Source organism: Mastigoproctus giganteus, chromosome 3, assembly GCF_048544385.1.
Source record: "Mastigoproctus giganteus isolate SK-2022 chromosome 3, ASM4854438v1, whole genome shotgun sequence".
In the NCBI taxonomy this organism is placed as follows: domain Eukaryota; kingdom Metazoa; phylum Arthropoda; class Arachnida; order Uropygi; family Thelyphonidae; genus Mastigoproctus; species Mastigoproctus giganteus.
Window position 1 is genome coordinate 222,362,780 of NC_143577.1, and position 17,597 is coordinate 222,380,376.

Here is a 17,597-nt window from a genome sequence, read left to right on the forward strand (position 1 = left end):
TACCAACGAGAGTCCTCTATAAATCCAGAGCGCCTAACAATTTCGATGTTCCCTGCTATATGGAATCTTCTCCTATTCAACGGAATGACCAAATCAGACTTAGGACAACACACGTAGATTTTATGGAGGGAATGAGTGCAGATCGTCTTTATGATCTACTAACTGTGGGGATGGAGTTATAGTTGTCCCTCCTCCCTCGCTTCAGCCACCTCCAGTCTTTTGATATAATAAATCCCAGAATACACCAGACATTTTTGTAATACCTTAGACTGTTTAATATTGATAAATGGCACTTACTCCTTATTGTCTAAGAAATCGGAATGTCCGTTGATGACATCTTCCGTGCTAGTGTACTGACAGTGAGTGTTGTGCTCATTGGGGGCTAGCACGTTGTGTCTATATTCCTCATCATCGCAGAAGTTCTTCACCTGTGAAAAAAATTAAGCACTTAAAATGCATTTCAGAATTTTCACTCCACAACAAAATGAATTATTAAAATGTGATCAGACAATAAAGAGAACTTACTGAGTGTAAGAATGGACCGTACATAATAGATGCCTTAGCAGATGGGGAAGTAAGATCTGGAATAAATACGCAGTCCTTTTGGACCTGAAATTTCTTTGATATCCGGCATTTTTCTCCATTGGTGCGTCTAAACCAACCTTTGATTCCTTCCATGCAAGTTGTTGGAAGAAACTGTGGAGAAATACGTAGGTTTAAAGTCATTTTACACATTTCATATAAATTATAGCAACGCATTCATAACACTGTAGTTTTTGTATACCATCAATGGTCTGCCGAGAAATGAAAGAAAAGTGAATACACGATAATACCAGATCAGATTTTTGAACAACGTTTAACTAACTTCTATAGAGAATAGAGCAGAAGTTTCCAAAGTGTGAGCGTACCTCTAAAGGCGCGATTTTTTTGGAGAAGAGGTGGATGTCTTGTTTGTATGAAGCACTCTTTTTTAGTGAAATTTTTGTAGGGATGAAATCCTTTATTCCACACTCACCTATAAAATCTCGTGTTTTATCAAAACCGTTGTTTTCCAATAAATGTGCAAAGGCTGTTCAATAGAAGAAAGTTGCGTATCGTAATTGGCTTGTATCCAAATCTCCAGGTTCATTTTCTGCCTACACCAAAGCTCGCAACAATTGTAAAACAGTTATTAATCTGTCGAAACTAGATTTCGAACACACTAAGAGTAGAAAACTTGTTTCTTGTCCAAATGATAGTCGAGCATTCTGGTCTTTTGCCAAACTATTCGCTGCAACCTCTGTCAAAACCAGATGGTTTTATTGGTACTTCAGTCAAAGATAAAGCTGACATGCTAACATCCTATTTTTTTCCTTGCAATTCGTGTATTGATGATCTTGATAAACCATCTCCCACCATTCCCAGTACACTCCGTTCAATGCCTCCCGTAGTCTTCCGCGAAAAGGATGTCAGAAGGGTTTTGAGCAATCTTTATGTAAAAGCTCCTAGTCCTGATGGTATATCTTCACTTGCTCTTAAGGGAATGCAATGTATAAATGTTTGGGAGCGTTTGGAATAGAGTATTAATCAAAGAGTATCTTCTCGGATTAATAAAAAAAAAAATCGTTAAAATGCCTTTGTCTTTGTGGTCAGTATGATAAACCGGAACCAATAACCAGATATTTTCCTATTATTGCTTCATACTACCTTCCTTGTACCTGCTTTCCATTGATCCTTATGTCCTATATGAATCTGTTCCCATGCTCTCCATCAACATTGCCAAGATTTGGTCTGAAAAAATTCAGGTGAGACTGTAATGAAGCTCGATTGAGTTTACGCTAAAGGGAAATGATTTTACTTTCGTTTGTGTGACTACAGTGGTCTTAGTTTTTAAAAATTCTATGCAGTGGGACAAATGCAAGGGAAATTAGTGAAACCTCCTTGCTAACCAAAAACGAACCCAAACACTCATTTTGAGATGCCCACAGACATCCCATTTATATTGTCATACTGATCTCTAACACTTGCTTCACATTTCTTCTTTAATATGAACAGAGGACTCAAGAGGTGTTGATGGACGCACATTCCAATTATAAAGCAACACAGCATTCAAACTTTGCTTTGACTCTACGAAAAGACGACGTCATCCTTCTGGATTTTGACCTGGAATGTGCTGCCATTTCTAATTAGAAACTCATCCCTATTGGCTAAGATTCATCCCCCAGTTAAAATAGTCTATCAAATTTTATCAAACTGATCTTTAACAAGTGGCTCAAAAAAATCTTCAAAAATTAAACAGGGGCACGCTGTACTCCCTCCCTTGATCCCCCAATAGCACACATCTGATTGTGACTAATGCCAATTTCTTCATAAAGACTAATCAAATCGAAATAACAGCACAGGGATTTTGCAACAGTGTGAAAAGGTGGAGAGTCTAGAAGCTTCCATTATTTTAAATAAGATATTAGGAACTTTGCATTGAATTTGTTTAGACCAAGTTATTATACGAATACTAAAACTCTTAGAAATCACAGTAATACTTTTTCACTTCTTAGGAATGTACTGTATTGTATAAACATCCATAAATAAAGAATCATTTAAAGATTTTTCTAATTTTTTTAATCGCATTAGAGTTTTGCAAAACTTTTAGATTCATACCTTTCCATCTTTTGGGTACAAGACCGGATATAAGGTATCCCCAGGCCTACCGGACTCATCAAATACGCCATATTTAAAATGGGCCCACTGATGAACAAGTTCTCGTCCTATTGGAAAATAAGAATTAATGATAAAACTTCCCGAGAAGTATAATAATCACAAAAACGAAATCTTTAAAATCATAAAATTTATTATTCCAGTGGGATATTAATATCCATCATCACAAGTTACCTCTGATGGTCTTGTATCGCTGTACCATTGGATTATAGTTTCTCAATGTACTGTACTGTAATGTATAAACAAATAATCAAACTGAGCGACGCACCGTCAGACTGTTCTTTTTAAAACCAACCATATTTGCATAACAAAACAATGTTCTCATTGAATAGGTTATTTAATCGGAGCTTCATTTTGATTTGCAAAAGGCAAGTGTAAAAACTACCATTTCATGCGAGGATGGAGAGACGAATGAAAGAGTAGTGGAAGGCATAAGTAGGAAGAAGTGGAAAGCGCACTCAGAAAAATGAAGAGAGGGAAAGCAGTAGGTGTTGATCAGATACCAGTAGAGGTATGAAGAAGTCTGGGAGAAGAAGGGATCGATATCCTATGGGACTTGATGGAAAAACTCTGGGTATGAAGAAGTCTGGGAGAAGAAGGGATCGATATCCTATGGGACTTGATGGAAAAACTCTGGAAGCAGGAGAGGATACCCGATGAGTGGAGGGAAAGTATACTTGTGCCAATCTATAAAGGAAAGGGGGATGTGGGAACTACAAGGGAATAAAGTTAATGTCTCATTCGATGAAGATCTGGGAAAGAATTGAAGGAAATATAAGGCAGGAGTGGAACAGTTTGGTTTCATGCCGGGAAGAGTAACAACAGATGCGGTCTTTGCTTTAAGACAGGTGATGGAAAGATGCAGGGAGATGCAAGAAGAGTTGCACATTGTGTTCATAGACCTGGAAAAAGCATATGATAGAGTGCCCAGACAAGAGATATGGAGATGCATAAGGGAGAAGGGTGCATTAGAAAAGTACGTAAGTCTTGTGAAGGAAATGTACGAGGGGTGGTGACTCAGGTTAAGAGTAGTGTAGGTATGACTGAGGGGTTCTCTGTAGAAGTTGGACTGCACCAGGGATCAACTCTCAGCCCATACCTGTTTGATCTGGGAATGGATGTGTTGGTGAGAGAAGTGAAGAGTAGAGCACCATGGAGTATGCTGTTGGCGGATGATATTGTACTGTGGGAACCATTCCAAGGAAAGGTACAGAAGAAATTGGAGGAAAGCAATAAAGCGTTGGAAGAGAGAGGCATAAGGATAAGTAGAGCAAAGACAGAATATATGGTATTGAAGGGAGAAGATGAGAGTTCTATAAAACTGCAGGAGGAAAAGCTACCATCAGTTTCGAAATTTAAGTATCTGGGATCGAACGTTGAGAGGGATGGAGGATTGAGCATAGAGTATAATGTGGATGGTGAACTGTAGAAAGATGAGTGGGTGCTGTGTGATAAGAAAGTAAATCGTAGAATGAAGGGAAGAGTGTATAAAACTGAGGTTACACCCGCATTGATGTACGGTGCTGAGACATGGGCGATCACAAGGGCCCAGGAGAAGAAGATGGAAGTGGCGGAGATGAGGATGCTAAGATGGATGTGTGGTGTGACGAGGAAGGACAGGATAAGAAATAACTACATCAGAGGTACGGTTAAGGTGGGGCCTCTGAGTAAAAAAATGCAGGAATCTAAGTTGAGGTGGGTTGGACAGGTAAAACGAAAAAGTGAGGAGTATGTGGGAAAGAGGTGTGAAAAGTTGGAGGTGATAGGGAATAGGATGAGAGGGAGACCTAAGCTGAGATGGAAGGACAAGGTGGCAGAGGATTTAAAAGAGGATGGAGGAGACAGGAAGCCAAGGATAGGGAGGAATGGAGGAAAATAATTAAGGACGGAAATGCCGATCCCATATGAACGTGGAAAGAAGAAGAAGATTTAAAAAAATAAATAAATTTACTGATGTAATTATTTGTCTCCAAGCTTTGCCCCCCCCCCCCGGAAAATTTTATATGAACGCCCATGTTTGTTGCTGTTCAGAATTCTCTTTGCGTGAAGCTGGATCATCTTGGATAGTTCGAATAATCGTTACTGTATATTTATATTGCATAATTCTGATGATAATATTGTCTACTCGTCACAGGATACACATCATGAAAATTCAGGAAACTGGTCCATGACCTTTGATAAAATAATAATGTATTTATAGTTATTATATACTAGTGAAAAATATTAGAATCATTCATTTTTCAGATTATTTTAAAATTTTAGTTTATAAATATTCCAAGCTGCAACAGATGAAATTAAGATAAGAAAATATCCAAACTTAAGTAATGGTGTTTGCTCACCTGCACTACCATAAAATTCTTTTAAGGAGCCTCTTGAATCTTTCAGAAACTTCGGGGTAAGATGAATGTACTGACCAGGTTCTCCACAGCCAGCAGTTTGGAGTGTATAAGGTTTGTCACCATACAGGGAATTTGGGGGGCCAACTCTGATTGCGGCTTCGCCGAAATAGTCCACCTTACTGGTAAGTACATAACGATCTTTTCTAGTCCATGTATCCGGCAACGCTATCGTAACATTTTTGAAGAACACACGCCCTCTTGTAGCTTCAAATAAATACTGCGAAGCATCGGTAAACATTTCCTGAAATATAAGAATGTCAAAGTTAGTTTTCGACAAGTTATTTTTTCAATATAGACATTTCCAACAAATGGTAGAATATGGATTACTGGAAGAATACTAACTTGGATGAAGTCCACTAAGTTTTCTTCATCTGGGACACTCCTATGGATAGCAACCAGTATTTCTTCATAACCATGGTTGTTTAATCTGATTTTGTAACTGTTCATAGGTTCTCTGGTCATAGATCCCCTTAACACCACGATAGCAGTCAGAAATTCCAATATCCATTTCATGATAACTGGAAAATTTACAATAATTTTGTGTGTTCAAAACATATTCGAATAATATTCACATAAATAATGTATTCAACAGAGCAATATCTCACAAATCGTGGGATTATGTTCCTGATTTTACTAGGCGTACGCCAAGTACAAACTGACCTCTCGATTTGCACACCCAAAGTATCAAATAATTATTTATTTTATTACTTAAAATTATTAAATTTATTGACCCAAGAAAGTAGTTAAAAAAAAAACAGGTAGATTTTATTCTAATACGCAATACTTCAGGATGAATTCTGCAAACCAACCAACCTTAGGTCTGTTAAGATAGCAAATATTTCACTCACTGATGAGTCATGCAATCCACCTAAGATTTTCTTTGAACGTGCGTTACTTAATAGTTCACTGTCTTAGAAATACCTGCATAATGTACTTCTTTCACCACTTCCGCTTTGCTCTTTATGTATCATTTACAAATGGACAAGGTTGAAGTGTTCAGTCTTTTTGGCGACGCTAGAACGGCATCAAAAACTAGTTTTACAAGAGAAAGCAGACGGTTTCAAAGGTAAAGGGGTAGTAGGTTATGGATTGCCTTTGAAAGCAATGAAAGAGATACAGCTTCCTGGCTCCTATTAGCCAATAGGAGGCCACACAGAAGTAACAGACCACCGGCAAGAAGACACGTTATACCATTGTCTAAAAAGAATGAGATTTAGATTCGTGTATCTTATAAATGAAAATAAGAAACATGGATAACAGAGATGTCTTCAGGAATATGTTCTGTCACGTGATCCCAAACGTACTTCATGGCGGATAATGTCAGAATAGCAAAGGTGTACAGGGACACGTCTTCATTTATTGGAAAATAAAATACATTATGGTAGTAGAATCTGCAGAAACATACGAGTTTCAGCACTGAGTGTTGTCTGATCGAGCTTACCTAATCTAGTATAATCATTTGTTAATATTTCAAGGGTCTATTCGACAATTATTCTGTTTACAGCATTATTTTTCAAACAAATTTTGGTTCAGAGTATCCTACAGTGCTGGGGGACTTTTCTTTTACCTTCCACAATAAAACACGGTACATATTGACTGTTCGTACGAGCTGTTGTATGCACACGTGAATACAAACTGTCTATAGGTGGAAAAATTTGCATAACAGATAATTACGGTAATTAATTATCTTTTTAAATAGTCAAATTAACCAAATAAATAATAAACAAAATTAACCAAACAAAGAGCCACAATTTTCTAATGAAACTTTATTTTTTTTAAACAAATATCCAAAGATACAGCAGGTTCACAGATACATGTACTTAGAATGTAATTCAGTAAGACAATGAGACAACAGATCAATCTAAGTCAATTTGAATGTGATAGCAACAAACATGCAAATCAGTATATGTGAACACCCCAGCCGTCCTTCTGGGGTGTTCACTTATACTGTGTCCAGAGTTTTCTGATTATGGTCAAACAACCAGAAATCATTCAACCAACCACAGAAGACAGCTTGTTGATGTGTGAGGCTGAAAGTATCAAAAGCATCCCTTTGGAACACTTCAAGAAATTCATGCGCACGTGGAACCTTGTTGAGTGGTCAAGACGGTTCCACTTTCTAATCGTTTGGTACCTAATAAAGTGGCAACTGAGTGTATAGTGTTCCCTTTGAAATGTTTGAATGAAGAATCCACTCAATGCTTTTTACAGTCTGCAATAAAGCTTATCACACGAAACATTCAGTTATTTTGTTCTGGATTTCAAATTAATGCACTCCAACACTGTGTATAATGCGTGGTACAAAGTACCTGTCACGCTATACTGGATTCAACCGCCCGTTTTGCTTTGTGTCGAAACAGGCCACAAAATAAATCCACTCTGTTAGTCTCGAGATGACACAAACCTGTACCTGCAAACTGTTCTCTTTTCTATGACCTTGACATAATATTTGAAAATAAAAAAAGACTCTTTCCTGTTCCTTCTGCAACAACTTGCTGTAAATATTTATTGTTTTTCTCTTGAGAAGCTTGCATTTTCAAACATAAAGAAAAAGTTAATAAAACATTTCGCCATTGCCTTTCGACTGCTACCGATCTCATTAGCATCTGAGTTGAGTTTCAACTGTCATGTCACTAAAAGTCAGGTATGGCGTATACCCGGTTAAGCTAAAGGATAAATTTTGTGTTACACCAGATACAACCAGCAGTTTGTTTAATTTAAACCATTAAACCCCCACGTTTACACTAAAATAATTACCAAAACCCCTTTCAGTTCATTATCTTAATTTCCCTGGCCACGTCAAGCTGGCAAAGTCACTCTAAAAAACCTTACTTTAGTGAAATTACTTTAATTTAAAAACCATTTCTTTCTTTCTTCGTTATATTTCCTCTAGGGATAAAAATACTTCGAGTTTAATTCCTACTTCCTGCGCATTGAAATGGGCGCCAAATCTAAACAAATAGGAGGGACCTCGCAGTTCCAACAAGGGACTAAGTCCCATCATTTTGCACCTTGGGCTCCTTAAAACTATAGAACCGGCCCTGAGTATAATTAGAGAGCTTATACCAATAGGCCACAAAAGTTGGCAACACTCCATTAGCTCAGTAATCAAGGAAAACGTCAGAGAAATTATCGAAGTTTGAAACAAAGTCGAATAAACCGCGTCTAAAAACTAGAACAGGAGTTCTGCGCATGTCTCAGCAACAGCCATGTAAATTAACGGGTACATGCACTATTTATACCTTACATTCTAGGGCAACATTATGGTAGAAAAACTATACTTTTCTTCTAGTAACCCACACACACAAAACCCAATTAAATATTCATAATTACCTTTCTTGCTCTTAAATAGCAACAAAAGTTATGAATTCTGTACCTGTGGACATACTTACTCGGAAAGGTTACCTAGGATAATTCCAGATGTATGGATTAATCACAAACAAAGCAGAATGCCTTGATGAAACAGAAATAATTAAACACTGAAGAAGAACCACACTTTGAGGTACTCTACAACTATACACTCCAGAAGTTCGAGTTCCAGAAAATACCACCAATTTAAAACTACGTAGCAGTTTCACGAAAGGTAGAGGGCGGAGTTACAAAAAGCAATGTGTGTGAGGCTCCACCCTTCAATTACGTAATAAAGCACGTGGTGCATAAATTACCGGCTCTGTTGCCATGGTGATCTGAAAACCAATAGACACGTTTGATGACGTTGTTTTTCGACAGTTTAAACGTTTGTCTTTGGATAATTTCTAAGAAATTAAATGACTTAAAAATTAAATTAATTATTTCTTCCGGTAGAAAAATTTTAGAGATTTCTATGAAGAAATCAAATTTCTGCCTTTAGTGATTCACATTTAATCGGGTTATAATAAAACGTAAGGGATCATTATACAGTAGAACGTCGATTATCCGAACGTCTATTATCCGAACCAACACCAGCCCCCCCCCCCCACCTTCCCCAAAAAATTATAGTACCTGCTTTTAGTGCACTGGTTGTTATGCTGAAATATTATTCGAAGATATATGCAGTATAATATAGAAATAGTCTTAATTTGTCATTACAGGAGTTAAAAATCAAATGTTGGCTTTAGCTACTGTGTGGAACCAGGAGAGTCTCCTGTTACCTTGATGCGTCATTGTCTGTTGTAACGTTGTCCGTTGTGAGCGTGGGGATATTGTGAGGGGGGCGATTTGCTTTCACTCAGCCTGCTGCGAGAAACTGCAGTGTGAGGTTATTGTCGGCGTTTTGTTTCTAATCACCCAATGTTCAAGTTTTCGTTCGTGGTTATTTCAAAGTGAAATTCTGTGTCGTTTTGCTCTTTATTCTTTTAATGCTGCTGCCCCTTTGTGTTAATAAGGGCGTCTACAGGCAAAAGAAACCGCAATGTGTTGTCAATAGAAGAAGATAACAATTATTAATAGACTGGAGCGAAACGCGTTAATGTTGGAAAAGAAACCATATCTGACATAAAGAGCAGAAAAAAAAAATTAAAATTTGAAGTTTGCTTCAAATTAGACAATGAAGATGACTCTAAAAACAAGGATTCCCGGGTTCTCCGAGTGTGGGCAAGCTGATGCAGAGCCGTGGTTTAATAACAATGCTGATGATCCTGGTTATCATATTTTAACTGAAGAAGAAATTGTTGTATTAGTCCAGGATGAAGAACGTGCTGACTTTAACCAAGGTGATTCTGATGACGAAGAAGAGAAAGCGGGAGGAGGCCCACTCACGTAGAGCCTTCACTGCACTAGAAACTGCAATGGTATGGTATGAGCAACAATCTGAATGCCGTTCTATGGAGATACTGCTATTAAAGAGGTTGAGAGACCTCGCCACAAAAAACAAGAGACAATCTCGCATGGTTCAAAGAAAAATTCAAAATTGTATATTTTAAAAAATAAATCTTTCCAAGATTTATAGTTGCGATTTATAGTTGAAACCATGTAAAACAAAGGTAAGTTCAAAATAAATGTAATTTATAATATACATTGTTTCTTCAAAACGTTTTGGTTATTATTTACAAACCATTTCTTAAATAAATTATTTTTATAATACTTTATAATCAAAAATACAGTAGTAATAACCTTGCGTACAATAATTTATTTGTAGGCCTAATTGAAACTTGTTTTGTGTAAACTGGGCATTCTCATGTACACTGTGCTGCCACTTTATTAGGTACACCTATCTAGCAGCGTGTTGAGCCGCCTTCAAAACAGCCTGAATTCGTCTATGCATGGATTGAACAAGATGCTGAAAACGTTGCGCAGGAATGAAGTATCATGCAGACATGAGTGTGTCACGCAGTTCCTTGAGATTCGACGGAGGTGTACGCCTGCAGCGAACAGCCCTTTCCAGCTCATCCCAAAGATGTTCAATATGTTTGAGATCCAGGGGACTGGGAGGGCCACTGCAGCAAAGAAAAGTCATTGTCATGTTCCTGGAACCATTCCATAGTGATTAGGGCTTTGTGCACCGGCGCATTATCCTGCTGGAAGTAACCATCTGACTGAGGATAAACTGTCAACATGAACGGATGCACTTGGTCCGAAACGATGTTTAGGTACGATGTGGCATTTAGATGTGAATCTATGGGTATCAATGAACCCAACGTGTGCCAAGAAAACATTCCCCACACCATAACACTGCCCCCACCACCTTGCACAGTAGTCGTCAGACATGATGGATCCATGGGTTCATGTTGTTTTCGCCAAATTCTGAGCCTTCCATCAACATGATGCACCAGGAACTTCGACTCTTCAGACCAAGCAACTGTTTTCCAGTCCTCGATAGTCCAGTACTGGTGTTGCTGTGCCCACAGGAGGCGTGCTCTCTTGTTCTTCATTGATAACAAAGGTACGCGATGTGACCGTCGGCTGTTGTAGCCCATTCGCGACAAAGTGCGATTAGTGGTCCGTTGCGATATTTTGTTCTGCGTACCAAGGTTGTATTCTGACATGATGTGCCACATTGTGGCCCGTCTGTTTGCTTGCACAATTTTAGCCATCCTCCTCTGACCTCTCTCATCAACAAGCGATTTTCTTCCACTGGAGTGCCGTTGAGAGGATGTTTTCTGTTCGTTGCACCATTCTCGATACACCCTTGAAACTGTGGTGCGTGAAAAGTTTAGAACTGCCGTTTCAGAGGTGCTTTGTCCAGCACGTCTTGCACCTACTACCATGTCACGTTCGAAGTCCGTTAGATCACTTATTTTCTCCATTCTTGCTACGGATTGTACGCTTAACTGATACTAGAAAAGTTGTTCTGTTGCATTTATGTCCACAACTGTGGTCATGTGACTTGTAACGTTGTGGGACAAACCATTTGTGTGCACAGCACGGGTGTAACTAATAAAGTAGCAGCACAGTGTATGTTTGATTATGTGAACTATTTGATTCACCGAACCAACCTTGGTCCCAATTAGTTCGGTTAATCGACGTTCTACTGTATTCTAACGAACTTTCATTAAAATTATAATTGACATGGCCTATGCTGTATTAGCAGATGTTGCATAATTTATTATTTCAGTTAAACAAACGTTGTACAAATAGCGAATGCGCAATTGCCACGATAGTTGTAAGTACATGATGGCCTCCGTAGCCGAGTGGTCACCATCAGGAGTGAAGTAGCACACGCTCCTTGAGTAGATCGGGGTTCAAGCGCCTGACTGATAAATACAGTCGATCTGCCACCTCCATGAGACCAGCATGACAGATTATGGTCCATTTCCTTCAACATGAATTATTGAGGAGTCTTCCATCCTACAGTGGGTTGATAATGGCTGCGGTTTACTCTTACGTGGGATATGATGTGTGTGATTCAGTGTGTCCCATCAGACGCTAAAGGAAACTACACAGACTAAAGAAACTGGTGAGAATCTTACAGTGATAAAGAAGAGCCAGAAAATGTTTTGTCCTGCGTCTTCTTGACACTTTAGCTTTATTCTTTTTTCAACTAACTCTGAACTTCTCAGATATTGCCCTTGCTGGTAGTGCAGTTGGTAGAACTGTGTCCTCCCTACACCGGTTGGAAAATAGCTGAGTTCGAATTCTATCAATGACGCTAGGAATTTTTATGGGTCTTTTATCACAACGCTGTTGAGTTAGTCGGTCTCGAGCGAGGGAAGCATGGATTTTTAGGGTTTCCAGGATTGTTTTATCCTTTTTTGTTCAGAAAACAGGAAATCGACCGCAGAACACACACAATTTACAGATATAATATATACGGCGCAAATGGCCTAAGTTGCTGATGCACCTAAATTAAAACGATAGAAACCTCAAATATGCTTTGTAAGTCTCATCTCTGACACAATGGCCAGAAACTCTTCCTTTAAATTCACAATTTGCGTAAACTGGTAGCCCTTATAAGTACAATCCTTAAACACGTCCTTCACGTACAACAGTTAAACATGTCCTTCAAGTACAATCCTTAAAGAGTGATCCTCCTTTTAGTTTCTTGTAAATTTCTCATCCTCTTTGAAAAATCTCCCTCACTTCTTAAAACCTCCCTCACTCCATTGGAATCAACATGACATCCTATGAGTTTCTTAGGCAATTGTGTCTTTAGTCCAATCTCTTTAATTTTTTGACAAGACCGAATTTAATTATATCTTCCAGCTGTTCAGTTTATATAAAACACTAATAACACCTTTATCCCTTATTTTCATAATAGATTTCATCTTTACTTCATTGACGACAGGCTTCACTTTTTTCATGACCTCTTCATGCACTACATCACTTATTTGTTCACAATCTGATTTTATAAAAACTGTACAGGTTTTTCTTCACCTTTCTTCTTTTCATTCTTTCTTGCAGCCACCTAAGCATTCGTATCCACTTTTGTAATATCACTTACCAGCTGACGGCCTTTTAGTTTTGGTTGTAATAGTTCACTATGAAAATCTGAATGGCATGTGCTTCCAAACTGTCCCACATTTCTGAAATGGAACTCATAGCAGCGCGATTTACTTTATTTGAATCACTAAATAAAAAAGTTGTATATGAGTCCTAATCTCTCTTACATCTTAACATCTAAGTACAGGCTTCCCTGGATTATCACTTTCTCGAACTGGTTCAACTTATTTGTATAATTTTTACACTTCCAGTCCTTGTCCTCTGATCTTTCAGCATCTGAATCCCTAGAGGTAATGCTTGCTACATCTAACCTTTCCATTACAGCACACAGAGCTATCAGTTTTGGAGAGGAACGCCTTCAGAATCATCCTCCATCTCCACCTCTTGAGTCATATCAGCCTTTTGTTTCAATGCACGAAACAGCTCAGAATCAAAAATACAGAGAAACACTAAATCACTTGGAGGTGAGATCATTGGCCAATAATAACTTAAAAATTTCTCGACGAAAAACTAGATTCCGAGAAGAAAAATCTTGCCATCATCGCCTGAGACTGACAAACTCAGCCACATATTTAAAAATGCTTATTAAAGTTCCTCGTATCATTGATAGGATTCGAATCCAGGCCTCTTCCATCCATGGTAGGAAGGATGGTGATTGTACCCACTATATTATTCCGCTGTAAAATAATAACCGAAATCAACAACAACGCAACATAAAACTCCAAAATCTAGAAACAAGGCTTTGAGCGTTTATTCAGAGCTTTTCACCAAGCAAACGATGTTGACCAAAGCAGTCACAATTTTCACAATTGGTCCCTGAGCCTAATGTAGATACGGCAGTTCCTGCGGGTATGAAAATGTCCAACAGAACTTGGAGCACGAAGTAAAAGAACATGTAATATTGGCGAGTCTGCCACAGCCAAAGAACCCACCTGGTTGGGAAATCCAGAAGATGTAATCACCATCCTCCCCACATCGGGTAGAAGGCCTGTGTTTGAATAACGATGAAATTTTATGGACCTTTTTCATAGCATGGTCAGTTAGGTGGATTCAGGCGAAGGTCGTATGGTTCCCCTCAGGGAAACTCGATTTTTCATCCAGCAAACAGATAAATTTACCAAAAAATAAATGCAATTTATAGTCCAATATACTAGCGCGTCATAGTCTTAGTTGTTTTAGCGCTTAATACATGCACACTATTTCTGAATTTCATAAATGACATCGAAGAAGGTATGTAGGGCGTGATGTAGATGATGTCAAGATTGGGAGAGTAGTTAATAATCAGTGGCAAGCAGGTCTTGCAGGATGACTCGAACAAGCTTCAAGGAAAGTGAAAAAGGGCTGTGTTTTAATGCAGCAAAATGTAAGGTCTTACACTTAGGCATAAACAACCCAAAAATAACTTACACACTTGGTTGGATTGAATTATAAACAGTAGAGAAAGAAAGCGATTAAAGATTTACGATAAGGTAGGACATAAAGTTTTCTGAGCAGTGTACAGCGAAAAGGAAAGTCCATGGCGTTCTGTCGATGATTTATCGAACATAACATGAAATTTTCTTGATGAAATCTGGAAAACTGCAACCATTGGAGGAAAACCTTCCAATATGTGTGTGGGCTACAGAACTTGGCAATCAGACACTCTAGGAGAGGTGTCTGGTTGAGAGGGAACCTAATGGAATCTATAACGCTCTGAGATGGATATTAAAATGAACGAAAGCGAAATTTCTTCTTATAAATGATTCCAGAACTAGGGACCATAAATACAAATTACAGGGAAGGAAATTTACACACTAGACTGCAGGAAGTTCTCTTAAGAATGGAATAAGTTACCTCTGTGAGTACTTGAGGCTGATGGCATTTGAAAATTCAAAGGTCAACTGGATTTTTTAAACCCATGCGAGGAGGAATGCATATGTCATTTTTTATGTATTTATATTGATTTTTTATTATTAATTTTTAGTATTTATCTTTTCTGTTTTTTATTTATTTTAATTTTAAATTAAGCTGGTTGAGTATACCGCGAAGATTGAAGGCCGTCATAAAAGCAAAAGGTTTCAGCACAAAATATTAAATGACACAATAAAAGCTCTTTTTTTTTTTTTTTTTTTTTTTTTGTCTAAAGGCAGGTGTCCGAATATTAATGATAGGGCAGTTTAATGATAGTAGACAAAAGTACTACACTGTCCCAGTGATTTTTTAACATTATTTACAATGTAATACATCCTTCCATTACTAGTTGAACAGTCTTTGCTAGCTCTGATAATCTGAAGTTTGTGGAAAACTAAGGGCCATTTTGTTTGTATTCTCAGCTATGATGATTCTACAAGGAAATTCAATAATTAGTTTCAGTTACCTTCCACATCGCAATATTGTAAACTTTTAAGGCATCCCAGCCATGCTACGAAAATCTGTTGTTAAACTGAATCGAAACCCATCTTCTCCTGTTTAAGGGAGTACTCAAGGTAGCGTGGCCGAGCGGTCTAAGGCGCTGGTTTTAGGCACCAGTCTCATTGAGGCGTGGGTTCGAATCCCACCGCTGCCAATATGATTTTTTTAAACCTCTGCCATGTCACCGTGAAGGGTTTCTAAAGTCGTGGTAACTGCATGTACATTTGAACATTACAATACAAATTATATTTATTTATTGGTGGTTACTAATGCACTTCATCAAGAATTATTATCGATCACCTGGTGTGGATACGTTGTGTTCTATCGAAAGCAAGCCACCTCTAGCACGATGAACTTGGAAAAAAGCTCATCTGAGTGATGTCTTCACCCCTCCTCTGCTTTTTAAGGCTGAATAAGGATGTTTGGCATTACATACAAAGTTTCTACCTCTATCTAGACTCTAAACCCGACAACGAAGTTAATAAATAAATATTTAATAGTGTTTCCAACAGATGGCACCAGTTACACATCAAACAAATCGTTAGACCCAAAAAAAAAATTAAGTACTGTACTGTACTTTCTAAAAGTTACATAATAAGTTACGTGGAATAATAAAATATTAAGCTTAAATCGGAAGTGAATTCCTTTGCCATTTTGAATCTCATAATTACTGTAATATATATGCAAGTATAAGGAAGCAAGATTTTTTAAAAGTTATTAGCATGGCAATCCAAGACTAGTGACGTCATGCAATTAAGCATTTACAGTACATCAGAATATGAGTGAAATAATTCTATTACCATTATTAATTAAAATCAGGGACACTGATTCACGTATAAGCGCAATGGAGGTTGGTATTGTGAAACGGTGTCTTATATTAAAGACTGAATAAAAGGGTTTCGTTATACATTAGCATAAAAATAAAATCCGATTTTGTCATTTACTTATATAAAACAATTTTAAAAGTTATGAATTATAGCAGCAGAGTATTAAATATTAGCGCATGATAAAATCAGTTAAATAGCGTATGAATAAAATGAAAGTTAAAGGATTAGATAATTCGGCCAAAACTGCTTGTTCAAACTGATGACGTCATCGAGAACTAATAAACACCTGCAGTCTAAACTTCAAGCAGACGAAGGTGTCAATATCAACGTTGCCATGGCGACAGCCATAATATTTCTGGAGTAATTGATAAGCTTTTTTTGTGATGCGCATGCGTAATAAAAAGCGTTATTTTATCGTGATCAGACAATAGCCATTTTCTCTAATTCCTGTAGTTTCTCTAAGTTTTTATTTTATTTTATTTGGGGAGGCAGATACATCTAAATATAGAAATAAATGCTCTAAGAGTATTTATTTCTATATTTATATATATTTCTCCTCTTTATAAATGGTTGCCCGAAATTTATAAAGGTGCGCAATAAATGGCAAGCGAAATAAAATGTCTGTGAGGTACACGCGGGCCAAATTTTTTTTTTTTTTTTCGAAATTCTTAGGATTATTTTTCGTATTATTAAAACAATGTATAATGAAAAAATTGCCATAAACAGTTTTATGTTATTTATTGTAATATTTATATATTTTTTTATTTATAAATTAATATTAATTTTATTCATGAGAAAAACGAAATACAAATTCAAGATAAAAATACAATTATAGTAACAAAATACAAATACAATTCCAGTAAAAAAAAAAAATGCAATTTTTTTTTTATAATATTTAATGAGAGATTTGATGATGATTATTTTTATATCTGACCCCTGCTCAAGAATTACATTAGAAGAGTTATAAATGCTAAAATTAAAAACTCTTTACCCATATGGACTAAACAACAAATTTAACCACTACATCATCTCCAGCAATACATCTGATATATGCATCTATAACAAATTCCAAATAATTAAAGGTTTAAATAAACCCAAACCTCACAAAAAAATTTAAAGCAAGATTAATAAGTCCAAACAACCCTATAAACTAGAAAACTTTTCAACAGTTGATCTCTGAATGGGATTACCATTATACGGAAGTACAGAAAATCCATAACCTGCTTTTCAGCACTAAACTTAGTGTTCTAAAAGCACTCTACAGATTCATCCATAATACAGATATTAAATACAGATATTTTTACAGCCTCTTCACCAGAATAGACCTACCAAACTTAAAAATAGTCCTCGACAAACTGTACAATAACTACAGTCACCTGATAAACTGCAAACCAACATTTTGGAACAGCTTAACCAACCTCTGCATTGC

The 17,597-nt window shown here is 37.2% G+C and overlaps 1 protein-coding gene and 1 non-coding gene across 2 annotated transcripts in view; one reads left to right on the forward strand and one right to left on the reverse strand.

The window, feature by feature from the left end:
• Nucleotides 1-8,633, reverse strand: part of LOC150088771 (uncharacterized) — a 202,530-nt gene extending 193,897 nt beyond the window's left edge. Inside the window, exons 1-6 of the mRNA XM_090370318.1 lie at nt 8,486-8,633; nt 5,436-5,611; nt 5,034-5,334; nt 2,638-2,744; nt 526-696; nt 298-428 (exon numbers count right to left, since the gene is read on the reverse strand). Coding sequence (XP_090226444.1) covers nt 298-428; nt 526-696; nt 2,638-2,744; nt 5,034-5,334; nt 5,436-5,606 — 881 coding nt within the window. The 5' untranslated portion in view covers nt 5,607-5,611; nt 8,486-8,633. The remainder of the gene's footprint in view (nt 1-297; nt 429-525; nt 697-2,637; nt 2,745-5,033; nt 5,335-5,435; nt 5,612-8,485) is intronic.
• A 6,781-nt stretch (nt 8,634-15,414) lies between these two features.
• On the forward strand, nt 15,415-15,495 carry TRNAL-UAG (transfer RNA leucine (anticodon UAG)). Its single transcript has one exon. It is a non-coding gene; the product is annotated as a tRNA-Leu (tRNA).
• Nucleotides 15,496-17,597: the final 2,102 nt, after the last annotated feature.